At 40.3% G+C, this 27,384-nt stretch overlaps 1 protein-coding gene across 1 annotated transcript; it reads right to left on the minus strand.

Annotated features, from left to right (window-relative positions):
* Nucleotides 1-1,158: 1,158 nt before the first annotated feature.
* Nucleotides 1,159-26,610, minus strand: GIPC2 (GIPC PDZ domain containing family member 2). Its single transcript, XM_054285909.1, has 6 exons — nt 26,371-26,610; nt 18,629-18,814; nt 15,037-15,217; nt 11,681-11,790; nt 10,901-10,982; nt 1,159-2,574 (listed from the first exon to the last, which is right to left on the minus strand). The coding sequence occupies exons 1-6, from the start codon at nt 26,608-26,610 to the stop codon at nt 2,420-2,422; spliced, it is 954 nt and encodes a 317-aa protein (XP_054141884.1). The 3' UTR covers nt 1,159-2,419.
* Between the last annotated feature and the right edge of the window lie 774 nt (nt 26,611-27,384).

Genomic DNA, 27,384 nt, shown 5'->3' on the forward strand with positions numbered 1-27,384 from the left:
GTGACATTTAATGACATTTTCACTGTACAAAGCATTAGTGTCATTATTGGTTAGGTTTTAAAGGCTGTATTTTATTAGTAAAACAACGTTAATTTGCTACACAAATCACTACAAAGAGAGAGAAGTATTTATCATGCTTTATAAGACAGTGTGATTCTCATGTGACAATTTATTCATTCATGGATGGAAAATGCAAATAATCTGCCAGATTAGGTAGTGGTACCTGTCTTATGTGCTGAAAATAGTGAGTGCTTTGAGAACACTGAAAAAGTAAGATATATTGACATGCTTTATTGCAGTAAATACTAGTAAAATTGCAATCACTATTTAAATCTTAGGCCTGAAATAAACTCTACAAAAATAGGCCACTGTGACAAGAGGCAGCTCTTTGCAGAATTAGAGCTTCAGAGATTAAATTTATCTTACTATTTTATCAGTGTAATGAGACAAATTATTCCCTGAGTATAAATTGATTGAACAACATTAATTTATCAAAATAAAATGAATGGCCAAAACACAAGGGGTTATCTACTACAGGCAACATTTTGTGCATTATCCATAGTACTTTTTCTCTTTTTTTAAAGGAATTCTTCATTTTAATACATTTTATAACCAGTGGCATGTTGGTAACTAACAGTAGTGTACATAAACACATAAACACATGCACAAAATTTGACATTTGAGTTTTATGTTTTGAAACCAACAAGGAATTCTTGGAATTTCCTTTTTGCTTTTCACCTAGAAGTTTAAAGAACAAATTATATGGCTCACAACACTTTAACCCCTCATTACCATGAGTAAATCAGCAAAAGTAGCCGTGCACAAGACAGAGAGTGTGCTCAACTGCAACACAACTCAGACTTGCAATTATTGAAAAAGAAGAAATGCTGAAACTCCTTTTACAAAGTAATACATCCTTGAGGGCCAAATGAGCAATGGGATGTACAAAATTTTACCATCTCCTTAGAGTTTCTTCAATTTTATTTTCAAGTTTTACAGAAATTTGCTGAAGTGGAGTTTAGAATCCTTCCTCAAGAACCTAGTAATGTGAACAAGAACCTGTTCGCTCAATGATAGTTCAAAGTGTCACAAATTCAGACAAAAAAAAAACAAGACTGACATAGAACATGTAAATTTATTGGCATAATCTTTATTATCTTTATTTTAAAGAGATCTCTGCAATTCAGTGAAAGACATTTTCTTCAGGTAGTGATTTAGAAAAAAACTTTGTAGTAATTATTACTTTATATTCTTATGCAAATATAAAAATACTAAAAAGATATGACACCTTCCCAGGCCAGAGCCCACATTCTCATTCAATTTCATTTGCAATAATCTCAGATTTATAAGTAAAAAATTAGTAGTCAAAATAAACATTTATGTACAATATAATTGGAAAACCTAACCTCTAAGATTAGTTTAACATATTTTTCAGGGTCTAGGCATGCACTGTCATCCAAACTACAATTCTTTGTGACTTTACAATAATATTTTTGGGTTTGAACACCTTCAATATCTCTCTTGTGTTGCCATGTTGAAAAAACACACAGACAAGAGAGGAACTCCATGGGATCTCAAGGAATCATTTAGCATTTGCAAAGATCAATTAAGCACTTAGTGATACACTGTAGTCTCCAGTGCAGTCTCCAGACATTATTCAAATGCATTAATATTAATCAAAATTAACATTTATTTCTTTCTGTGCAGTTCCTATTGCAATATTATGGCATCTGAATAAAGCAGCAGCTTCCTGGTTTAAGCATTTCTACTCATCTCAGTAATAACCCAGACAGAGCACATTATGACTCAAATGCAAGCAAACCTTTCTCATCCAAAGATCTTAGTTTTCATGTTTCAGAGGAAATTTTTTTTCCCTGAATACTGGTTCTAAAGAAACAGGGTAGCTTCTTCCCAGCTTTGCCTACAGTGAAAACACTGTCCAGGCCAAACTGTAAGAAAACATAAGGCTTTAGGTTAATACATAGAAACAGCAGAAAACCAGGGAACTGCAGCATGAAGCTAGGTACTTTCTCAACAGCTTTATAAACTTCTCTAAAGAGATAAAATAATCCAAACTCCTAGTTGCATATGTCTAACACTTTTCAGACTATTGGTATCAAAGTGTATGTACAATAAAAATTACCTCATTTTCATAAATTTCTGAATAAATATATCACCTTGACACTCTCCTCACAGTGACTTCTATACGTAAATTAAATGTTTTAAATTGCCAGATGAATTTGTCAGAAGTTCAGGTTTACCTTCATTTCTATTAGAAACCTTCCTTTGCAAAGGAAAATCTCAGGTCAGAATACTTGTGCAGAGCACTCTGAATTCACATCAATACAATTATTAACATTCTGATGTATTTGCAAATCATTTTGTATTTCCAAACAGGGGTTGATAAACTGCACAGTTCTCATTCCAGTCGTCCTTGCTTGGCATCACCTATTGCTCCCCACACATCAAATACAAACTCATCTGGAAATGCAAAGTCTCCAAGAGTTTCATCCAAGGCCACTGCAAACTCATCTGGGTTTTTCTTGTCTCTTCCAGCTTCCACAATTGTTGCAGCTAAAAAGCAACAAAACAAAAGAATGTAATTATCATGAAAGTGACAGCTAACACACAGAACCAAGATAGGGATGGATGGGATTTGAGATGTCTGTTTTCAACAGCTGGTGAGGTCAGCTTAGGGACATGCAAATTTTACCAGGTGAATTTAGGATTCAACGGGAAATTATGCACTTAATGTTTGTGCTTATGCCTCTAGAAAGTGCAAAAGTTATTTCTGAAAATCTCAGCCAGGTGGGTCAAATTATGCAGAAGGAAGAGAAAGGCTTTGCTGCTGTGCACAAGAAACTGGAGCCACCAAACATCAGGAACATCTTGGCATCCAGGAGAATGAAAGCAGAGGAGTGATACAATGGAGTTAAACTGTCATATCTTGTATACCAATATTGTCTAGAATTTTCTCTTATTTACCAGAGAAGTATCAGAATTTATCAAGTGCCAGAGCACACTTTAGAAATGGCTAAACTGGAGCTGCAGCTTAGGATTCACTCCTTCCTTAGTTGCTGTGCTCATCCCTTGCCTTTTGCCACTACAGTTTCTCAGACTCTAGGAGAACACAGAAATCTATCCTAAACACTGGATGCTGCCAACCCATGGATATTAGAGCAAATGCAAACCTCTCTTGATCATGACACCTGCACCTCCATGAAGGGTGAAAAGAGTCAGCACAGCAATTTCTCCTCTTTAAGCTGGGCCGAGAGAACCACTGGCAGCAAGCTACCATGGTTTGAGGGCAGAATGCTCTGTAAGACACTGAATGTGCCACACACATTCAAAAACAGCACTGCTGAATACAGTTTATTTTCTGAGCTGTATCCCTGCTGCACAGCCTCTCTTCACAGGAAAATGATGGTATAGTACTATAAATGAAACATCAAAGTCTGCTTCATTTTGTGATTACTTTATACCCTTGCCTTAAACTGCTAGATGTCCTCCATCTTTTGTTAAACATCAAGTACCTGCCACTTTCTTCACAAGCATATCAAAGTCAAGTGTCAAAGTGAAGGATTTGGTAGCTTCTAGCCTTTTCTTAGAGAAATGTCGAAATGTAAAATGCATAATATAGTGCCTGAGAAAGGGAAGGAAGTTCTGAAGCCACAGAAAACATCTTTACTGGGACAGTCTGCTATCTACCACATACACTGTATTGAATCAACATGGCAAAATCTCTCTGATAAAAATAAAAATAAACATTCCCTGCTCTGAAGTTTTACTGAATTTATTTTATTTTGTTGACCTAAAACTCAGCTCAACTTTATTGACAGTTATGAACTTCTGGCAAACAGCACTTGCTGTTGTACAAACATGCAACAAGCTGTAAGCAAGCATGAGCCATACTCCACATTGTAAATGTCAACAACAGTAACTCTGAGGAAACTTGATGGTTTGGTTTTAACTGTGTTCAGCTGTGAGGCTCCAATCCCAGTGTGTCAAACTACACAAAGCTGTGCAAGGAAAATTTATGTAAATCTAGACAAATAAATCGCTGTGATGGAGACAGTTCAAGTGTCCCCAGCTTCCCAGGCACCACTAGTGGTTCTCAAGGACCCTCAAGACCCAGAAGAAACCCTATCCCCATTGCATTGATTCCCTCTGTGTCCCCTATGAAGTTCCTCTGATTCTGATTCAGTCAAGTCTGGATGGGAAATGGGCATTAAAGAGGGGACTCTTGTTCCAGGTAAGTAGAACACAAGGATTTGCACTACAACACCACTCTCTATTTTCTGACAATGGGGCACAAGAAGGTACTTACAGGGAAGCAAGCCTGGAGATAATGAGGAGAAGGGTATAATTGAAACTTCACAGATTTCTGGATATGAAGCTGGATGTAAATTTACTTGTTATAGACACTGGGAGAAGGGTGGAGAGAAAAGAGCTGTGCGAGGTGGATTAAGAACAAACACATCAAGAGATTGTTACACCAGATATTTAGAAATCAAAAGAGTAAGGATCTAGACAAGTGTTCAAGCAGGGTGGGAGCAGGAATGTAGCCAGTTTTAAGATAAACTGGCCAAGAGATATGGAAGAACCCTATGACACAGGCAGCAGCAATAACATAAGACAACAAGGCATTATATCCTGCTCTGGCTGAAGCTTCAGAATTGCACATAACAAACTGTCATTAGCAAAGTGGAACTTCAAACACAACTTTCTTTAAAGATTGACCTTCCCAAATAACTCAATAGAATCTAAAAAACTGATTTATTGCAGATTTACAAAACTTGAAAACAAAATCCACTAAAAACTTAGCGGATCAACTTTCAACCCAATCAAGCAAGAATCAGAACATCACCATGCTAAAGCAACCTCAAAAAAACCCTGTTTGGATTCATAAAGTTAGAAGGTTTTGAGAAAATGGTTAAAAAGGATAGGCTCTTGAGAGAAGTTTTGTGAACATTGTTAATACAGCAAAAAGTTTTCTAAGCAGTAGAGCAGACGTGACAAATAGCACAACAGATTTTTGTAGAACTAGTATTATAGATTGCAACAAGGTTATTTAATGTATATCTTTAGAAGGTTAATATGAATAGATCTCTGTACTTTGTCTCTCATAAATGAGCTTTTGTTTTAGCTACTATTAGGTAGCTAAAACAAAAGAATGCCCCATCTCCATTCATTTGTAAATAGCAGCCAGCAGCAAACCCCATTTTCACCTCTACTGAGTAAGTGTGATCAGCACTGCAGGGCACATTTAATGCAGTGTATTTACTGATGCACAGCGGCATTCCCAGCCGCTCCTGCAGCCGGAGCCAGGCTCGGTGGCAGCACGGTGCTGACCTCCAGCGCCGCCCGCCCGCACTGCCGGAGCACCCCCGGGCACAGCGGCACCGCCGGGCTCTGCCATGCACCGAGCCCCTGCACTGCCTTCCCGAGGGCCAGCTGCTCTGCCAGCCCCAGAGCTCAGCCCCCATTCCCTGCCTGATTCCCCAGCAGCTGCCACAGTCACGGGACGGCGCTCCCAGGGTGGCAGAACGCTCCCAGTCGCACACTGATACTGGTGGAATTGATGGCAGAATGCGCCCGGTCACACGGTGACATTGGCGGAATTGATGGCAGAATGCACCCGGTCGCACAGTGACAGTGGCGCAATCGATGGCAGAACGCGCCTGGTCCCACAGTGACATTGGCAGAATCGATGGCAGAATGTGCCTGGTGGCACGGTGACATTGGCGGAATCGATGGCAGAATGTGTCTGGTGGCACGGTGACATTGGCAGAATCGATGGCAGAACGCGCCGGGTCACACACTGATACTGGTGGAATCGATGGCAGAACGCGCCCAGTACCACAGCGACGTTGGCGGAATCGATGGCAGAACGTGCCCGGTCACACGGTGACATCGGCGGAGTTGATGGCAGAACGCGCCCGGTCGCACGGTGACATTGGCGGAATCGATGCGCAATTCCCAGGGCAAATCAAAGCCCGCTGACTGCCAAGGCATGCAGCAGATACTTGCCAGCTTGAAGGAAACGTTGCTCGTTCTCAGAGGGTGACAGCTTCGTGCCAGATTGTCTCCACTCCCCTCCCTTTTCCCCACTGCTTCTTGTAATCACTTATTGTGCAGCTCTTACAGGAATTTTATTCCAATAGAATATTTTTCCACAGTCAAAAGAGCCTCAATTGTTTTCAGATTTTCCTTTTTTCAGTTCACTTCAGGCAATGTTAGCGTCTGATTGATTTTTACATAAAATGTGAAAAGTTCAGCAATCTTAAAAGTGGTGAAAGGAATTAGAAGTCTCATCAACTTTAACTAAGTTAATGTTAAGCTTCCCAGAACATGAACAAAGTAATATGCTGGCTTTTCAAATACAGTTCCTTTAAAATAATCTCAATGATCTTTCACAAAATCCTTATTTTCATTTTTAATGGACACATGGGGCACAAGCCATGGAATCTACCTTCTGCCTGCCATTCTTATTATCTGCCTTACATAGAGGTTTTGCTACCTATATCCTTACTGTAACTTCTGACAAAGCTTTTTTCAGAAGTCCTGAGAGGAGCCCCAATATTTATTTAGCTGTAATGCCATTAGAAGTTTTGTCTTCATCAAAAGGTAACAAATATTGTTCTGTCCTGTTACTCTAAATCAGAAAATGAAGCATGTTATTGCAGTTTGCAGTATTTAACATTACTTGGTTTAAGTTTCATGTTGAACATTGTCAGATCTGGTACACAATAACTATTAGAAATATTTCTACTTGTTCCTTTTTTTTAAGTACTAATTCTTCTTATTTTGTTTAACTGGACTTGCTGCCCTTCCTTTTATCAAAAAAACTCCCATTATTCTCTCAGAGTAAATGAACAGCTGTAAACAATATACCCCTGGATGCATGCAATAAAATCCTTTGGGAAAGGAAGTCTGGTGACAGAAGGAAAAGAAAACAACAGATTCAGGGAGAATATCACTTCAGTTAAAGCATTTAGAGATAAAAATATCTACTGAATATTGATGGGTTGGATTTGCGAGCCAAGAGAAAAAGCTTGGGTAACAGAAAAGGTTTAAACCTGTTAAGATATTTTGCCTAGGTGGTAAGTTTGAAAAATGAAGTCAAAAATGGAGAAGTTGAGTCCAATTTTTTTAAACAGAAAAGACAGAATATGCAAGGATATTTCAGCCTGGTCTCAGTGATGGAAGGTTATGAAATATACTATCTTGTGTGTGATCACATAGCATGGACCGGACAAACAGGGGGTCACGCCCAGCCAGCATGGGTTTAGGAAAGGCAGGTCCTGCCTGACCAACCTGATCTCCTTTTATGACCAGATGAGCCACCCACAGGATGAGGGGAAGGCTGTGGATGTGCCCACCTGGACTTCAGCAATGCCTTGGATATGGATACTGTTCCCCACACCTTTCTCCCAGAGGAGCTGGCAGCCCATGGCTGCACCAGGGGATGTCCAGGCTGGACATCAGGAAAAATTTCTTCACTGAAAGGGTGGTTAAGCATTGAATGGGCTGCACAGGGAAGTGGTGGAGTCACCACAGCTGGAAGTACCCAAGAAATGACTGGGTGTGACACTTAGTCTATGTTTAGTTGGCATCGTGGTGTTTGGTCAAAGCCTGGACTCGGTGATATCAGAGCTCTTCTCCAAACCTAATGATGCTGTGATACATCATGCCTGATAATATTATAGAGAGCAACAGAAAGGAAATAATCATCCAAAAGCAGAAAAACAGAACAAAGGGGAACAAAATACTGGTGGATGAAGCCAAAAGGTGCTAAAAAAACCCTGTGGACAGGAAGCCCTTTTGCCATCATTTACCATCAGTAGCATTCTGGGGTTAGATCCAGACTTCCTCCCACCCAGAATTTTTGGGATTAAATAGTCCATAAAAACTCAAGTCTTACTGATTTAAAAAAATAAATGGCAATATTTTTACTAGCACTGTTTCCTGAGAAGCTCCTATTAACCAACTGCTCAAACTCCTTTACCAGAAAGCACTCGTAGAATTTAAAATAACCTGAATTATCTCTCAGCTGTTTATATTTATGTTTTAAAGAATGCTGAAGTCAAACCTTGGCCCAATTTCTAGTATGCCCATAAAATGGCTGAAGAATATATTTCCAGAGCCAACTGCCCTTTCTCTGGATTACAGTTTTCAGTACAAAGGGGTAAAGAAATAAAAAAGTAAAAATACATCCAAAAGCAGGTATGTAAATCTCAATAGCATTTAGATCTCTGAAAATAAAAACTAAAAACTGTGCCAGAAAAAAAATGCATGCATTTTCTTTAACAATTTCCAAGTATTTTGGTCCAGCCTAGAGATTTGTGTGTAGATTTAGTCAGCCATTATTGAAAATGTCAAGATACTTAACAAAGCAAAAATTAAGGGCTTTATCTCAACTTTAATTCTGTCTGCAATTTAACATTAGTTTTTCCTTCCTTCCTTTCTTTCTAACTTATGTCTTAAAACTGGGGCACTGCTTCAGAATTCAATCACACCATGGAAGTGTCATTTTAATGGAGATGAAAGAGTAACATTAACTGACATCCAAAGATTCTGACAAACAGAAGTGCATGGAAGTGAGCAATGATTGAGATCTTAATCACTTGTCAGCTGCACTTTGTGATGACTTGCATTTTCAACTAATCTGGCTTGAGTAATGAGAGAAATTTCGAGCTAAGTGGTGATTGGCATCCTCTGAATGAATCTTTTCCTCATATTTCACTTTCATGGGTGACTGATCACATCCAGTATGTGAAAAACTGACATGTGTTAATTGAACAGATTTGTGACAGGTGATTAGCTCTCCTTTCCTAAAGAATCCTTGAGCTGTTTAATTGTTTTAAAATGGTAAAGTTGGGGGGTTTGAATCATCAACACCGGCTGTTGTCTCTTAGATTTGAACTTCAAGATATGGCTTCAAAGGTGCAAACTAAAGCTACATGAACCCTACAGTCTTTGATTTCTGACGGCTTCTCTTGGTTTCACTACCTTTTGGGGAGGAAAAGAAGAGGTGAGGGACAAAACAACCACCCAGCAGGGAAGAAAAGAGCCTCTCTATGAACAAAGACCTCTTCCTTCTTTGAGTATTAATCTAAGGCTTTTTTTTTTTAAGTTTCCAAACTACATACTGAAAGATGAAGGGCATTAGATCTTTTGAGGGGAAAAAAAATTCAAGGAATTCATGGGAAAACTCTACCAGGTGCTTGGCCATTAACTCAACTATATGTGTTGAAAGCTGAACTTCTCAGTCTACTGTGCAAGAGCCATCCTGTTTACAGTACTGAGAGCCAAAAATACAGGGAACACCAGCTCCCACAGGACTGTTCCCATGGACACCAGAAGCAGAGCACCCACAGCTGCTGATTCCTGTAGGGCAAGGAGCTTGGGGACCTTGGAAGTAACCTGCAAGGACAGGAGCTTCCAGAATCCAGGCTGAGCCAGGAATGCAACAGCTGCAGGACAAAAACAGCTCCCAGAGGGACAGCTGGCAGGGCACCCAGAGCTTTGAAGCCTGAGCCAGGCTGAGGCACAGAGGTTGCAGGAATGAGATGAGACATGGAATCCTCCCTAACCTAAACATGGCTCAGCAGCACACAGGCCTCCCAGGAGTGCACTGCATGGCAGCAGCATCACATATTGGAGTGGCTGGGAACAGAAATGTTGAGAACTTCCAGATTCCCGGAAATTAGAAAGTTTAGATAGAACCTACAAAACAGGACTCGAGTTTTGGGCAGTTCTGCCCTCTCTTCTATGCCAGGAAACTCACTTCTGCCTTAGACTGAAGCACAAATACTGTTTTACCTACATTTTTTCCTGTGAAAAAACTAGTGGTATCTGCCAAACAGATGCTTGCTGGTAGGAGCACCCAACAAAGGCCTTTTGGCTATTGAGATAACCACCTTTTGTTCTCATTCCATGTGCTAACTGCTGCTCCTCCAGCACTGGAGCTTCATGCCAGACCTATTTTCTCTTCTGCTTTGCCTTTTCCACTTCTCTCTCATGAAAGGGTTCTTTTCAAGATCTCTTTCTATTTAGCCAATTCCTTCCTTTTTCTTGGCTGGTTCTTTTAAGATATTACCATAAGAATAAATACCTTCCTCTTTGTCTCAGTACCAGCAGTTCCACAAGAGCCTAGGAGGATTACACCAGCCACAGCAGCCTACAACAGCCAGACTGCAGCTTCTTGCCACACAAATAGAAATTCCTATTTAGTTGTTGTCAGAATAACACAGAAAAGCAACAGCTGCAAGGACAAGTTTGGTGCATCTTCATGGAAATTATGACACTGGGGTTACATTGTTTCTTTCATTATAAATCAATGATGCTTATAACTAGTAAATATTCTATAAGTTTTCTCATGTTCATCAGAACACAGGTTTTAGAGATTTTGATAAATTTGTGTAATTATTCTGTCAGTTGCCTTGCTAAATAGTTGCTTGTTCACTGATGAAGATCTCCAGTTCAAACCTTAGCAATCAACTTTGATGAGTCTATGCCAAGGGGCAAAAAAGCAAATAAACATACTTATCCTGAAGAATTCTTAACCATGGCACACACAAGATCCACTAGAAAATATATGCCAGAAAGAATACAGTGGTGACAGTTATAGCAAGCAACTAAAAAATTCATGCAACAGTGTATAGCTAATGTGCAGAAAGAATAGAGGATTGAGTAATTACATAATAAGGCTTGAAGTGGAACGGTGATTCTTTTATCAGAAAAACACATTTGTAGAAATACAGGCAAGTTTTTGAGACTGCAGGCTGGACAAATTTTCCTTCACTTACATCCAGAGACTAAAGTACTCAGTAAACATCAGACTACAGAAAATGAGAAATTATTTACTCTTGCAGTAATGTATCTGCTAAAAACTCACCTAATTCAATATCTCTTATGCCCATGTATGTTTCAAGAAGCTCATCCACTTTTTTAATTGCTTTTTCTTCAACTTCAGTTGGCTTTGTTGGAATAAAGGGAAAAAAGAACAAAGGTATGATTATATCCATGCAGATTTCAAAATAACCAGCAATGTGCCAGTGATTATCCTTACTCCCACTTTGGCCTCCTAGACTTACAGAATCTACAGATAAAACACACTATTCCACTCTCTTTCCCTCTTCTCACAAACATGAGCTTTCCTCCTAATACCAAGCCACAGAGCTCATGCATTCAAACTGAACAGGGACCTTGTATCTCCTGACAATACAGATCTCCATCAAATCCTCATCAGCTTTAGAAGAGCCCAGAATAAATAATATTTATTCACCAAACCCTAATCCTGGTTTTGCACAAATTCATGTCAGTGTATCTAATCAGCCTCTCCTAACAACAACCCTTACACCAGCCCTGTACACTTCAGTGTCAGAAACAGAACAAATTCTTCACAACCATCCCATCTCTTTTTTCCCCCTTCCCTCTTTTCAGCACCCCTTGGTCTAATCTAAATTCATCCATGCAGTCCATGAACTCGAAATCTGGGTTTTGTGCTTCCAGGTTCTTCAGCCCCATCCTATCCCTGCTAGTCATCAACTTTAGTTGTTCTCTTCAGTCCCACAAGCTTTGTAACATCCCATTTTTCCCTCCTACTTATCACCCCCAGGGTAGAATAAATCAGAAGCTGGGTGATTAAACTGCTGAGGGGCATTCCCCACCATACCATCTCCTCCACAGTAGCAGGGCCTCTGGCTCTCAGGCGAAGTGTTTCTCTCCCTTTGGAGATTTTAGCCTCTGACAGAGTTCTGCCTTTGGACCTTGGTTCCAGCTTTTCTAAAGATAAAACAAATCCAACAAAAATAAAATATCAACCAAAACTACATATACAGCACAACAGAATATGAGGTATCTGTTTTGGTTATTACAGTATCTTCACATTTAGCCTGATCGAGATCTAGACTATGTAAAAATCTAATTATAAATTAACTATTCTAAGTATAGCTTTGCTGACAATTTCTTGTCTTCAAATTGTAATATCTGCTCAACTGCACTGAGGCTAGAACAATTGACCAATATGTCTAAGCAGGCCTATGGCATTCATTTCATATATGTACCTTGTGTAAGCTGATCTCCCTACTCTGCAGAGAAGCATTTATACCTTTAAATTAGATAGCAGCTGAAGTCACATGCCAACTGCTGATTTATTCGGGTCTTTACAGACAGAACACACAGCAGGTTCAGCAGGGCAACATTTCTATCTTTCACTGATGCCATGGTGCCAACACTGCTGCTAAGCAGGTGATGATGAGCCACACTGAGCTGAGTTACCAATCTGCTTATCAGCACTCACAGGGCTGCAGTGGCCATAAGCAGATCTGCAGGAGGTTTGCCACTGGTTTCACCAAAATTATTTCACAGCTGATGAATCTCTACAAAGAGGATCTGGTTTACACAAAGTTTCCTTTACCTGAATTCAGCCTTTCTTGTTTCATTCTGGGTAAGGGCACTCCAGTTAGTAGATGGAGCACGGAATCATTTAAGATTTGGGTTTCTTGTTTCAGGATGCAATTTTACATTCAAGAGTGGCAAGGCTTTAATTTACTTACTGACATGGGAATTCCAGTGAATCTGGAAAGTGCTAGAAGAGAGGAGACAATTCTGCAGAACTGCTTTTATTTGTCCTGTTTTCTCTAACAGATTATTCCTCCTCTTAATAGCAGGCCTTTCTAAAAAGCTCTTCTTTAACATGTCATATTAATTTTGCTCAGATAGACTTCAGCTCATCATTATGCATAAGTGGTCACAAATCTAGATTATTATGTTGAACAGTATGCTTGAAAAGTAAATTTTATTAGCTTTCATGATACAAATAGGTATGTCAAAGTCTCATATATATCCTTAGGATCAACACTTTTTCTCTATCCTTTTATTGCTTCAAGGACAGTTTAAAACATCCTTAAGATTGTCATCATTTCTACTAGACTTGTTTCAAAAAGTCATTTCTGATAAAAAACCCCCATATTTTTCAAATTCTGTCATCATTATCACCTTAGAACTCATGATTTGAGATAACCTTCATTTGCAGTACTTTAGACCAAAACACTCTGGCTATCACAGAAACTATTTTTCATGTTCACATAATTAAAATGCAGTTTGTGTTATGCTGACTTTACTTTGTTTCTATTCATTTTTCACAATTCACAGATGCTTGTGACTGGTACAAATCTTTTTTTCTGTGCTACAAGCCTTGCCTAGGGGAGCTGAGACAGCCTGTGTGCACATGGTAGAAGGATGTCCAACCAGTAAATTATGCTTATTTCACATTTCACTGAGAGGAAGAAAAACAAAAATAATTTCACACAGAGGTTTGTCTCTTTATTTCTGTACCCTCACCAAATTCTGTTAAAATTAACAGGAATTCAGCACCTATTTGTTGAGCAGGATCTGGACCTTGTCTGTCATCTCCTCTGGGGCTATTCTTAGTGCTTAAGCTGCAGCTTAAGCATTATCTTTGTGCCTGAAGCCTAACTGTACCTAAGGCTAAAGGCAGGACATTTTAACCTACTGAGCACTGCAACTTACAAGTGAATTTCTGTAGGGTAAAAAATAATGTGCATATTCCAAAAATCTCTCCACAAAGCTCTGGTTGCCTCTTAAATCGATGGCATAAGAAAGGTATTGCCATGAAATTAGTGCATTTGCTCCTCTACATCAACAGGCAGACTAAAAGGTATCTTAGTTACCTGACTAAAGTAAAAACTATTAAATTATGACTGAAGTCATCAATCAAATGCTGATTTACCCTGCTCTTTACAAACAGACCGTGTAACACTTCTAGCATTGAACACAAATTACAGGCCCATATTAAAAAGAGGTATTGCTGCATTACTAATTGTGATGGACAACACATGCAATTCTTTAGCATAATGTATAAGATACACATTTACTTAACAGCAGTACCAACTTACATGCAAACACATTAGGATCAACTCATAACTCCCTTTCTTCACAGAAGCACCAAAAGCAAAAAAAAAAAAAATCTTTGCATTTCTCTCATTTTCAATTTCTGCTACTATTCTGACACCAAGTGTCAAGACTGGTGTATGACAGTAGCTGTAAACTACTAACACATAAAAAAATTTTGAAAAACAAACATTAAAAATTTTTGCTGCTGTAGTGAAGACAGTGATATTGAATTGACTGTTACTACAGGTGTGCTGAAGGCCTCATACAGATTTGTGATTTATCATTATTTTGATGTTTTTATTACAGGAAAATGCTATATGGCTTGGGGAAAGGATCCAAACAATTGAGATAATAAAATTTGTAACTTGGTCTCTATTGTGACCACCTGAGCAAAACTTGCCTTTTTTGTTTGTTTGTTTTCTACATTGATAAGAGTTCACATATACAAGAATTAACAGTAGGTGTGCATTCCTCCTATTTAAGCAGCACTTCTCATTGCATGCAGGTGGCAAGCAAAGACAGAGCTTTGCAATTCTGCTTTCTTCCAATTCTGAGTTACCTGCTGCATGACTGGAGATCCACAAAAGGCTGGGGAGGGGGAGAGGGAGAACAGGCAGGCAGCAAAGGAGGTGCTCTGAGGAATCCCAGACAGTGCTTACTGCAGAATTCTTCTGCACCAGAGAGCACAGACCCCAGTAAAGGGTACAGAAATAGAAGTCTGACACACAGAACAACCAGGATTATGGACCAATAGAGGAAAAAAGGAGTTTTGAGGATCCAGACATTAAGGAAGTGATCCATGCTTTAAAACTGTACCTATGAAACAATTCCTGTTCTAATTTTGCAACATCATGTTGTGGCAGAAGAGACTGAGTAAGGCTCAGGTGAGGTAACCCACACCAGGATGACTGCTGGACAAAACAAGATGGAAGACAATCCATTCATAAATCTTCCACTTCAAAGAAAAAAACTAAATGTAGTTTCTTGTAGTAGTTATGCTACCACAGGTGGACACCTGGCTGCTCTCTGAAAACAAACCCTCAATGTAATGCAAGGATGGGATTTTACTATCAAAGTGTTTTACTGAACAAGGTGGACAGTCAGGGCACTCACCAAATGCTTTCAAAGGCTCTACCAACTCCAGCTTAAACTTCTGACCTTTCTCCAGATCTTTTAGCATTTTGGCAACTTCATAATGCCGACACTCTGACACATTTTTCCCATTTATGGTCTCTATGTGATCACCCACACAGACAGTTTTGGTTTGGTCCATAATGCTGCCTTCTTTGATTCGCTATTTTGAAAAAAAAAAAAAAAAAACCACCAGAATTAGAAACATTTTTTAGAAGATGACACCACCAAGTTTCAAGAATGTCAGTTAGCAATATCAGTATTACTGAGCTTATTAGTCCAGCAGTGTGTTTTGTCTATAAGATTATCATAAAAGCATTATTTTTCAAAGTGTTTTAATAAGCATTGAATATACAATCAGACAGAGAAAAAAAGAATGCAACCACACTTTAGAAGTAAGGAATTCTGAATAACCTAATATTTTTGTGCTTTAAAACTGTTTACAGACATCTCAGCAATGTGAATGGTTATTCAAGTTTTTGGGGGTTTTCTATTTAATATCTTGACAAGCATAGGAACCAAATTTTTCTCTTCTCAAGTTTAGTCCAGGGACTTAGTAAAAAATTACATATTGTAAAGGGCTGATCTTAATAAGACTCATCCCCAGTGCTGAAACTACTGTTCTCCTCATTAAGCTATACTGTAAGCTGTATATTAAAGGATATCTTCTGAAATAATAAAGAATAAGAAAATCTTTTAACTGCTATCTCATGGAAAACACAAATAGTCTAAAAGTCATAACAGAAGTTACAGCTTTAATGAAGTGTAGTTTAAAAAGTATGGGGAAAAACCTTTAAAATATCTCTATGATTTATGACAGTATAAATTTCAGTGATTCTGTTTATTGTTGTTACATACTGCCATATTGGTTCATCGTGTGCATACATCACTTAAGCCATTATTATATAGCTATGGGATAGACAAGCCAGGACATAGTAAAACACCTTTTATTTTGCAGGTACAAATTTCATTCTAAAGCGTTCCTGAAGAACAATCTTTCCAACCAAGACTGGCGTGGCTCAGCTAACTGTGTGAGGTAACAGTGAGACAAGGCAGATAAGCAGCTGCCACCTCCCACTGTAGCAGCCAGCCCGGCTGTGCAATGCTCAGGAGCTGCTCCTGTCCCGCACGGGGCTGAGCCCACACAGGAGCCTCCATCTGAGAGCCAGTGGGAGTGTGAGTGCTCACTGCCACACACTGCACTGCCAGCATTTGAAGCTTCAGGCTCAGTTTAACTCTTTCTAGCCCCAAACAGAAGCCTGGTGGTGACTGTGGATGTGGTACTGTACACACCAAAAACCAAATGTGCCAAATGCGGTCCTCTTACCAGGACTCAAAACCTGTCCCACACAGCCTCAATCAATGTTTAGTCTACATGTCAAATATTCATTTAGCTTCTCTTCTTAGCACTTGGATCCACACACTAAAACTGTTGAAATAATATTCACTGCCTGTTATTTGTGTCACTTTTTATCGTCACTCCAAGTTAACTGGCTGAGACAGTCGAGCTACAGTGTTACAGTAATTAAGATGCAATTGCCTGTATTTCAAGTGCTCTACAGTCCATTGAGAAGCTATGAGGATCTATATTTCCCATGCAATGCCTACTCCATTTGATAATGTCTCCTTGTACACCACTCAGTCATACTTCAAGTTCTACTGGTGTTCTTTGAATGCTAATTTGACTCCATAATACCTTTTCCCACCTGCCTGAGTACCCCAAAAACAAATTTGTGAAAGCAGAACAACACCAGGTTTTGTTCTCAGTAAGGCAAAACAAGATTAAATTTCATAGGAAAAAGCCCTGCAGTTCAGTGTCAGGTTTAAAATTGGTTGGGTTACCACATCAAACCTAGAAACTTCTGTGTTATTCAAAATGCAGTAAAATAACTACAACCCGTAGCAACCTTCAACAACCTGCCAACCAGTAAATTCGGTATTAATTTTTAATTAAGAACGGGACACAGCCACAATTTTTTAAGGAAAATATATGTACATAAGCAAAAAAAAAAAATCAATAACACTTTAGAGACAGTCTCTGCTTAGTCATTTACCTAGAAAATATAGTAATAAAAAAGATGCAGCCTTTACTTTTGCATATATGTGTATATATATAAATCAGCATTTTCTATGCTGATTTAGAAGATCCATTAGCTAAATCTGCAACAACAACAAACAAAGTATGCTCCTAGAAACTCCTTAAAACTTCACCTTCATTCCCATGAAGACCGCATCATTTTCATTACAATGCTTATTATTAGACCAGTACAAGGAAAAATAATATATATTTGCTCAGAGGACTTCTACACAATTTACTGGAAGTTACAGCTTGTCTGGCTAATGTTGTGAGGGTTTTCCAGTGTGCTCCAATTGTGCAGTAGCTATGTGAGGGCTGTTACCAAGCAAGCACAAAGGGAGTGTCACTGCACAGGGCTGCACTCGTGAACGCTGCTCACTGAAGCATTGCTTCAATGCCTTCTTTTAAAATGCCACATAAAGCAGCAGCATGGCTGAATGTTATGGGCTGTATAGATGCCACCACTAGAAATTCACAGTTGTTTATAAACCTAAAAGTTAGGCTATGGTTTCGCCAAAATGCTTAGTGAAACCTTTATTGCATCTTGACTTTCACAAACGTGACCTCAGTCGCATTTTTCCACAACAAAGACAAACTGATTTCTAAACCATGTCTTGTTTTATACCCATGGTAGCTAAGGAATGAACAGAAAATACAACCTCTCCATACAAAAGCTCTGTTTACAGTGAGAACAATGATTGGGGCAGCAGTAATCAAAGACAATTGCTAATGCCTCACTAATAATGGGTAACTGGAATATATAAGAGCAAAGAATCTCAAAAAGGCAGAAAATGTGATTAAGGTTCCTAATACCTAGTCTAGCAAGAAGGGTAGCATCATTTCATAAGCCTCTACTTGTCTCAAAACATACTGCCTCTAGGTCATACAGAAGAGGAGAAAGAAAGCAATTATGATTAATATACTTAGTATGTTACTGCCCATACTTGCTACTCAAGCTCATTGTGGTAAATTGTGGTAATCCACATCCTTGTAATTCATCCTATCTAAGGCAGCAACACAGGAAGGCTGAAAAACCACTGTACTTGCCCCTACTCTTGCACAGCACAAAGGCTTCTGCCCTAGGAACAGCCAAAGACTGAAAGAACATGATCTCATTATCACATGAGTGACAGAAGTTCTATAAGCATCTAATAAATGACATCAGAAAATCAGTTTATAACAGGAGGGGGCAGATGCAAGCAGTATCTAACACCTACCATCTCAGGGTAGCTCAGGAGATACAATGGTCTCATTGTAAAGCTGATGCACGTTACAGAAGCAATGAACAAATGAACTGATTTTGAATGACATGCAGTACAGATTAGCTGAACTAATTTTGAATTATGTACCTAAAGAAAAGCAACTTTATTCTTTACTTACCATATATATGATAATAAAAGATCTTATAGTTCTAAAGGATCATGAAACCAATAATTAACCAATTATAGTAACAGAAGCTTCTATAGAACAAAGTATTTCATTGGTAATTAAGTTTACCTTTATAAAGGCACAGCCAGTTCCATTGTCTGTAATGGTAAGTCCCAGCATATCATCAGTTTTAAGAACTTCCACTTCTTTTCGTTGTCCTTTCACATGGGCAAATATGAAATCTTCAAGGCCAATTTGTGCACCTAAGAGTTTGTCCATATCAACTTTATGAGTGTTCAAAGTGCAAAACATGATCTGTGCAGAGGGAAAGCAAACACATTAACAGTGCATTAGGCTTGGTGAGTTTGACAGGAAGCCAAAATGAGAGCACAGTTCAGGCCCTGTGACAGGTCCATAGCTTAAGTGATCCCCCTTCTTCTCCAGCTGTACCAGGAGAAGGAACAGTCTCCATCCACACAGAAAGCATCAGTAGCTCAAAGTGCAGGTGAGAGCTGGCAGAGAACATAGGAAAGAGACCTCCCTGAGCCTCTCAAGGCCTGTCTCAGCACACCAGCCCTGAGAGAGGCATCTTGAGCTGCTACAGCTTGCACCAGAGGTCAGAGTAAGCAGACTGAAAAGCCATCACCATCTTTTGCTTCATCATTCACCCACCTCAAATGCCACCTTATCCAAAGATCACTAGGGACTACTTTAAAACTTGATTAGTTGAAAGGAGTTTAATGGGAAGGAAAAAAAAGAGAGCTTATCAAAACAAAAGAGTCATAAGAGAGCATGAAATGGTTGGTATTGCCCCATGTGTTCCCTCATTAGCTCAGAGCTAATTGTCTCCCATGGGCTTGCTTAGCTCCTACTCTTCCCCAGCATGAGCTGGGGTCATCCCTGCTCCAGTAAAAGCAAGGCTTAATAAAATAGTCAAATTGCTTCCTTATAAACCAGCTTTTCTGAGGGATTTCCCTGCAGCACTAGATATCAGGCAGTCTTTTTTCTCCCTCCACTTATGCCAGCTCCTCAGCAGGGAGGTTTCCTGTCCTGGCCACAGGCAGGGTGAGAGCAATCCATCTGTGCTGCCTGGGACCAGAGATGCTCCTGCCCACCAGGAGCTGCATGAAGGAATGTGCCAAGCCCAGCACAGCCATCACAGCTGCAGTAATGACAGTGCCCAAGCCTTTCCAAGCTGCAGCAGGAGAGGAGTGAGGGCCAAGGGAAGTCCAGCTCCTCCTGGGCAGCACAGAGGGCACAGGGCAGCAGCCAGACCAGAGACTCCATGCTCCAAGAGAAACTTGGGGGATCCCTAAAATCTACTTCACTGAGGCAAAGTACATGGGGTTTCCACACCAGAACACTACACATGCCCTTTTCTTTCCTTCTGGCATCACTGGATGAAAGCAGAAAAACTGAAATGAAAGTAACCAACCTGTTTACATTGATTCCAGGTCAAAAGAAGAGTGGATACTTTTACTAATGCATTTCACAAAGAGCATTTAAGCTTCTGGAGCTTTCTAGGACTTAGATTCTGTAACTATGGGGATTTTAATCTTAAAAGACTGAAAGTTAGTAGAGAGATTGTGTTTCTTGATAGAGGTCTTGTTTAGTTGCTGTTTATGAAAACAAAACAAATAAAAACCCCCCAGCAAACAGCCTTACTTCAATGGCTACTTGCTTATCTCATCTAATCCATCAAACATCCACTGCAATCTAACACCTTATTTAACAATGAAAGTCGGAACAGTACACCCTTAGCAGACATTAGTTTTATTTGCTCGGGTAATGCAAAGATTTTTAGTTAAACAATACTCCAGATATAACAACACCTAGAAAAATTAATCTGGTTTTAAGTAGAAATTTGAATATAATAATAATGATAATAATAATCTGTAATTACAAGCCCTTTTTTAAAATAAAAAAATTAAAAACAGATTATATCAAGTTCACATACACATTTTCAGCTCTCTCAAGCTACATAACTTTGCAGTTTAAAATGGTAATTCAGTTCTCTGTTCATTGTTCCTGTGATGAATAACAAGCACTGTCTTTACATTTTAGACATTAGCATCCTTCATCTGACCTTGTCAAACAGACAATCTAGTAAATACTGTCACACCTTTGAATAGATAAAATTGGCAACAGAGCAGAAATGTGATATTTAGAAACTTGATCCAGAGTTTCTCTTTATAGATCTTCATCTGGATGGCATTCCTACTACAGCCTATAAGTCTGCAGAATTTTTTGTGAGTCAGTTCTGTGTTAGCCACAAGGCTGAGAGAGCATCAGCTAGTCAAAAATAAAACTTAAATCATTCTTCATCCTCTTTAGTGAACAACTGCTTTTTCTCAGAAGAGATACATGCAAAGAGTAATGTACTAAAGATGTATCTACCTAGAAAGATATACCAGTACACCATCAACCAGTTATAGCATAGCTTTATTTGTACACAACTGAGACCTATTGATTCAGAAATGGTATTTTTCATAGATTTTACATAGGTTAAATATTGGTACCTAATGCCAGATTATATACTTGAATACTTAAACAACAGGTTTCCACTCCCTCAAACTTTTGCATATTTTTAATAGTAATTTTCGTATTCAAAAATGAAACAAGAAAAAAATTCAATGTGCAATTCTCATGGTTAAGTCTTTTCTGTCCTTACCCTAAACCTTCATAGGCATTTGGTCTCTAACTCAGTATACCAATGCTGTGAATATTTCATGCCAACTTTAGCAAGATATTATAAATCAGAACTGTTACATCAGTCTCAAAGTATCTAGGATACCTCCTTCACCAAGAGTTATCATCTTCTGCAGCACTCAGAAGAAGGAAATTCCATGTTGCTGGACACTAGGGGCTTCTGCACAACTTTATAAAATAGATTTGTCCAATAAGATTACTAACAGATCATTCCCTGTACCCATATTTTCAATTGGAAGAGACCACATTAGCCAACAAAACCAGGGCTATATAAAGAAATATAAACATGTGTTATGTAAAGAAATGGTATTAGCTAAGAAAAAGAGGATTACAAGATGTGTTATATAAAGTATGTATGCAGTACCATATTGCATGTTCTATACATTAATTGTACTCTCATCTTCCATATTGAGCTGACACCTTGAGAAGAACTCAAAAATGAGTTGGTTGATAGATTATATACTCGGAAGCTATTGAAAATGTATTCAAAATCTCAGATAACTTTACAGAGATCATAATCACTTTCTGTTTAAGAGGTAGGGAACTGGGAATTTTAATTCTGAGCAAGATGTAACACCCACTGACATATTTCCCTATACATGTAGATGTCATCATATCAAGAAATCACCAACGCATTTTCTAGGTATTACTCACTTTATCTTCCCCAAGGAAAAAGTGAGAGCCTTGACCAGCTTCAGCAACAGGAAGAGAGTAACCAGCTCCTCCAGGTTCTAGTGAGCTTTTGGTACTGTCAGGTATTCAGCCTGGTCAATACATTCAAAGGCTTATAAAACAAGCATTCAATGTTTTGCTGTTTGTTTTGGGATTTGGTTGGGGTTTTTTTCCTTTCAGTTTTTGGTCTTTTTATACACAAGTATTACAGTGTAATACAGTGTACACAAGTAATTACAGTGTAAATTTTTCCATTCAATTATTTCCATACTAATATTTCAAATATTTTAAATGAAAGTGTTGGAAAAGACAAAGCAAGCATCACATGCAATATGGGTGTGACATTTAAGCATTGCTTAGGGAAACAGCAAGCAAACAATTCTTGCCATAGGGATGGGAGGAGGTGTTTTGTAGGGAGTGTTAAGTTTGCTCATTTAAAGTATTCCATCTGTAGGCGTGATTGTGAGCAATTTCTTTCAACAGATAAGCTTAACAATAAAACTTTCAACATTTTGGTGATGAGGATTTCACAAGCTAACCCTTTTCTCTAAAACACACTCAGATTTTTTATTATTAAAAGGGCAGTTTTGTTCAGAAAGACAAGTTTCAGCAGTGGCTTGTTTGTCAGCAGCCTTTCATAACACTTTAAACTGAACAGGTTTAAATCAAATACTTTTATGAAAGTTTAATGTGGCACAGCCTCACTGTATACTTGACTGTTTTAGCAGGAGGAGGCAAGCCTGTGCAACTACAGCCCACACAAAGCTCAGCAGCTGAACTCCTGCTACTGGAAGAGAAAGAGGGAGCTGCATTTCTGCCCTTACTGCTGCCAAAAAGGTCTGAATTACCCTTGTGATGCAAAATTCCTTCCACTGTGAAAGAAACCCCAACCTCCAAGGGCTCTGGACAGGCACAGCCATCAAGCATTAAGTTTAGTTCACCAGCCCCACCACATTTCAACTTTCAAAGCAAACAAAATAATCAAAAGGCAAATTGCAAGTAGGCAAACCAGAAGTCCTCACAGTTTCTATGGGTTACCATTCCCTTCTCGTCTGATCAAGAAATAGCCCAGCTACAGCTGGACTTTAATATCCACGTTCTCAGTGCCTGATTAGCTACTCTGAATACTTTAAAGCCCTACCATGTGCTCTCACAGGAGCACACCACCACCAAATGCCTTAACAGACCCACATTGTCCTTCAGTCAGTGCTCATTTATTTATCATACAGGCTGCACTCAGCACTTTCACCCTCATGGGGAACATTCCCTGCTACACTCCCAATAGCCAGAGTGGAGTAGTAATCCTAAAAGGCCAAAGCTACACGTAAATTATTTTTCCAACCATTTTTCCTACATCAACCTCCATATAAAAAATAAGGGAAGATATTTCTATTATTTATGCAAACAGAAACATACACGTAATGGTGTGTGGGTTGTGTTTTTAGTTAAGAGTTGCATCTATCTAACTTTTTTTTAGCTCTGTGCTTTCTTGTTGAAAGCTTGTTGAAGTAATCAAGTTAAATGTGATGCACCTCAAATAACACATAATAATGATGCTGGAAATTATAAAACTTACTTTTTTTAAATGTAACTTTAGTAAGGGGTTTGTTCTCCTTTGCCCAGGGAGAAGGGAATTGAAGTTTCTCTTTACAAGACTCTTCACCGGGGTTTAAAATTTTAAATTTTAACATTCACAGATTGGGAGTAACCAGAAGGTACACAGGAGATAAGAGAACATTATTGACCATTACTCCCCATCATTACCTCCTGGGGAGGCCTGAGACACCTGGTCTGGGAAAACTGATAAGAGAACTCAAGAATGAGGACCAACTTAGCAAAGGGATCAATCGAATCAATTGAAGGCAATAGGAGATCGAATACTAAGCATTGCCTAATTTAAGAACAGTGAACAATAATTTCTTTGGGGGTTTTTTTTCTGTGCCTTTTTTTCCTGCAGTTTTGGTGTCAATGACACAGGCAATGTATTGCCAGAAGCGATATTCACTCCTCCTCCCTGGGGAAAGAACAATCACCTTGGACAGAGAAAGTGCTGGATGTTGTAAAAGTCAGAGAGGTGGGCAGAAAGGGAGACCTCTGCCTACCCCTCAGCTCAAAAGGGGTAAGAGATATATAAAATACCTACAAGAAAGGATGAGTGCAGGAAAAGCCTCAGAAAGCAGCTGTTATGTCTCACTCCTTCATGGACACCCAGCAAACACACATCCCCTTTGAAGCTATACCCATCCTGTCCCCATCCTCCCCTACTCATGATCCAGGTCGGCACAGAAGTTTCTGGCAGTGTCTGTCCAACAAATACTGTGTTTTATATAAACTTCTGTCACTGTTGGCAGTCAATCCCAGAACCTGGAATGGATTCTCCAGCAGAAACTGAACTCAGCTGGTCCCGGGAGGTGTGATCCAAAGAGGAAAAGAAGCGCTGTAAGCATGTGGAGTCAAAAGGAGAAGTGACAGATTACAAGTACAGCTCATTCAGAATGGTATTAAAACACTTGGGCAGGAATTTATCCAAGAATCCATTCTGCTGCCTGCCCTGCGGTAACCTCACATGCCATATTAAATGTGTTCACTTCTGCAAAAGGCATCTGAATGCTGTCTGCACAGAGCTGAGCTCTTCCCCTCCACTCCCCCCCAGCATTTTCCAGCCCAGGCGCTGCACGGCGGAGATCCCTGCGATAGGAGCTGTTTCCAAAGGCTGTCACGTGTGGGTATCACACTGCCTGCAGCCTGCAGCAGAGCTGGGTCACTGAAACTTTCCTAGACAGGTAACACCTACAAATGGCATTTGAGTAGCTGAGCGCCCTGCAGTTCGCTGAGATGCAGCTCCTGGCATTATTCTTTACACCAGACTATCTGTCCAAAAGCAGTTTTAATGAATAGATAATATAATTTTAAATAAATTCTAATAAATTCACATTTCTTGGCTGTTCACTGATCTATCCCGTTTCTATGCATGACTCTCTGATCTGAATTCTTCACTCTGCCACCTTTACATCAGGAAATATTTTTGTTCACTATTTTCACATCATACAACTTTCTTAAAGCCAACTGAATTTCTGGAGTAGAAGATTTTATGTTCAGTGCCTCCAGCAATAATTCTCCATCCATTTTTAGCAATAAGCCACATTTTTAAAAAAATTAAAGAAATGGAGCACTAGGGAGAAAAAGGAAATAAGAAAATTCTGCAGTCTGGCACATGGCTGGCAATATATGCCATGATATGTGGTGCTTCCTATAAAACCTTTGAGAGTGTCAGATTATACATCTAGCAGGAGAAACAGGACCACACCATTCATACAAAATTAAATTTCTCTGTGAAAGCTGTTCTTTCTCAAGTCAGTGGAGCCAAAAGTTCAACAGTGAAAGGAAGAGAACTAAAATAGAAGACAATCTGGTGATTATGAGAACTTGAGAATACAATGTATAACTGAGATGGAACAGAACAAAAGGCAAACAGCAGCTCAGGATGAAAAGAAAACAAAGGAGCAGAAGGTCAGAAAGCAGCTGGGAAGGTCTGGGACACTGATGCATTGCCTCTTAATTACTTAATGCAACACTGACTGATTAAACTGTATTCACTGCTACCGCCACTTCCCCTTTACAATTCACCATTTGAAATGCTACGTCAGGCCACAGCAAACTCAGAACAAAGCCTGTAGTAGTAGTAGTCTTTACAACTTTTTCAAAAGTCATCCACAAAGAAGAAAACAAGTAAAGCTGTACAGCCACACGTAGGCATAATGAAATGTTAGCCCTCTGTTTCAACTTGCCACTCGGAGGTTAAGGTTCAAAGACCCACATAGGAAGAACTTGATATGGCCGCTACCTTTTAACTAAGAGAAAACAATGCATTTAAAAACACAAATGAATCATTATCCAAACAAATGTTTAGAACATGGCTCAGAAAAAAAAAGATCAAAAAGCCAGCAGAGCTTAAAAAGGAATCCTGTTACAGACTTAAATTTAACTCCATTGGAACAGTGAACACTTTAAAAATAATTACCTGATAAAGCAGAAAACTTTCCAAACATCACTTTCGGCCGAAATTTTAAAATGCAGTACGCTTCAGGGCATTATACCACATGCCTTACCCTTCCAATACCTTCATTCTGGGTATTTAGCCCCATAAATCCGTTGTCCCTTGTAAACTAGAATGAAGCAGTGCCTAAGAGCTGTCTCAAACAGCAGCTGCCAACAGGTTAACCAAGACACTGAAATTTTGGTCAAGAGGACCATTGTTTTCACCACGCAAGAGTTAAATGCAGCCACATTCATGCTTTTTCCCGCACGGTAACGCTCATTTGGAATAGCCAAGGGAGATTTTTCCTCCCAGGCAGTGTAAAGCAGTCCCGTCCCCACGGGCCCGTGCAGAGGCCGGGGCAGGGCGCCGGGGCAGGGCGCTGAACCGCCCCGGCGCCCGCTGGCGCCCCCGGAGGCCCGGCGGGTCCCGGCCGCGGCGGCGCCGGCCCTACCTGGGCGGGGTGGATGCCGAAGGCCGCCGCGATGCGGGCGTACAGCTCGCGGGCGCTGCCGAAGCCCTCCACGCGGCCCGTGGGGCTGCCGTGCGCCAGCTGCGTGTGGAACTGCAGCCGCGCCGCGCTGGCCGACGGCGCCGGGGCCGCCGCGGGGGCCGGCGCCGCCGCCTCGCTCTCCACCAGCTTGAAGGTCTCCTTGGACTTGTCCTTCTTCTTGTGCCTCAGCCCCAACGGCATCTTCCGCGCCGGCCCCGGGCTCCTGCGGCCGCCGCCGCCCGCGCTGGACTCTGCCCCCGGCGCGGCGCCGCCCCGGCCCCGCGGCCATCGCGGCCGCCAGGTGCGGCCCGGCCCCGCCCCGGCCCCGCCCCGCCCGGCCCGGCCCGGCCGCCCAGGGCACGGAGCGCTGCGGGCCGGGAGGGCCCGAACCGCCCCTGCCCCCTCCGGGGAGTTCGGGGCCAGCGGCGCTGCCTTCAGACCGCTCCTGCGCCGCCACACAGGGGTCCTGTACCCACCTTCCACTCGCTCGTTCAGCAATTTCTGCTAAGAGCAAACTATTGAGTACCGACCAGTATAGATTTATACCCAGCATACAAAACAAAACCAGAAGTACACAAGGACTTCAGGCTACTCTTTCTCATTTATCACAGACTATAAATCTCTAAGGGTTCATGAAGCAACAGTAACATAACTTAAGAGACTTCCTATTGTACCGGGCAACAGCTCTGAAATACTGAGATTTACCAGAGAAAATACACTTTTCAAGTATTTTACACGAATACAAAATATTTCCTCTACTGTGAAATAGAGCTCCATATAGTAGTCAGAAGTTCACATTAGAGGAGATATCTGTGCTCCAAAGTAACCACGCTCACCTCAGTGGAACTGCTCCATTTTCAGTAGTGCACTGAATTCACCCAAGATGTGATGAGTGCAAAATTCATGAGCAACACTCAGCACTTCTAAAGGAAACTGCTCGAAAGGCACAGGGAGAAGCAGCAGGGAGACGCCTTG

The sequence above is a fragment of the Melozone crissalis genome, unplaced genomic scaffold (genome assembly GCF_028551555.1).
Source record: "Melozone crissalis strain CALT ecotype California unplaced genomic scaffold, PUWL_Pcris_2 ptg000045l_1, whole genome shotgun sequence".
NCBI lineage: Eukaryota > Metazoa > Chordata > Aves > Passeriformes > Passerellidae > Melozone > Melozone crissalis.

Excerpts from the sequence above, each read along its gene's own strand:
- GIPC2 (XM_054285909.1), bottom strand. The coding sequence starts at position 26,610 with ATGCCGTTGGGGCTGAGGCACAAGAAGAAGGACAAGTCCAAGGAGACC. Across the intron at positions 11,791-15,036 it reads AGAGCCTTTGAAAGCATTTG|AAAAGCTGGAACCAAGGTCC; the intron begins GTGAGTGCCCTG and ends TTTTATCTTTAG. Across the intron at positions 10,983-11,680 it reads CTGCTACTGTGGAGGAGATG|CCAACTGAAGTTGAAGAAAA; the intron begins GTATGGTGGGGA and ends ATTCCAACAAAG.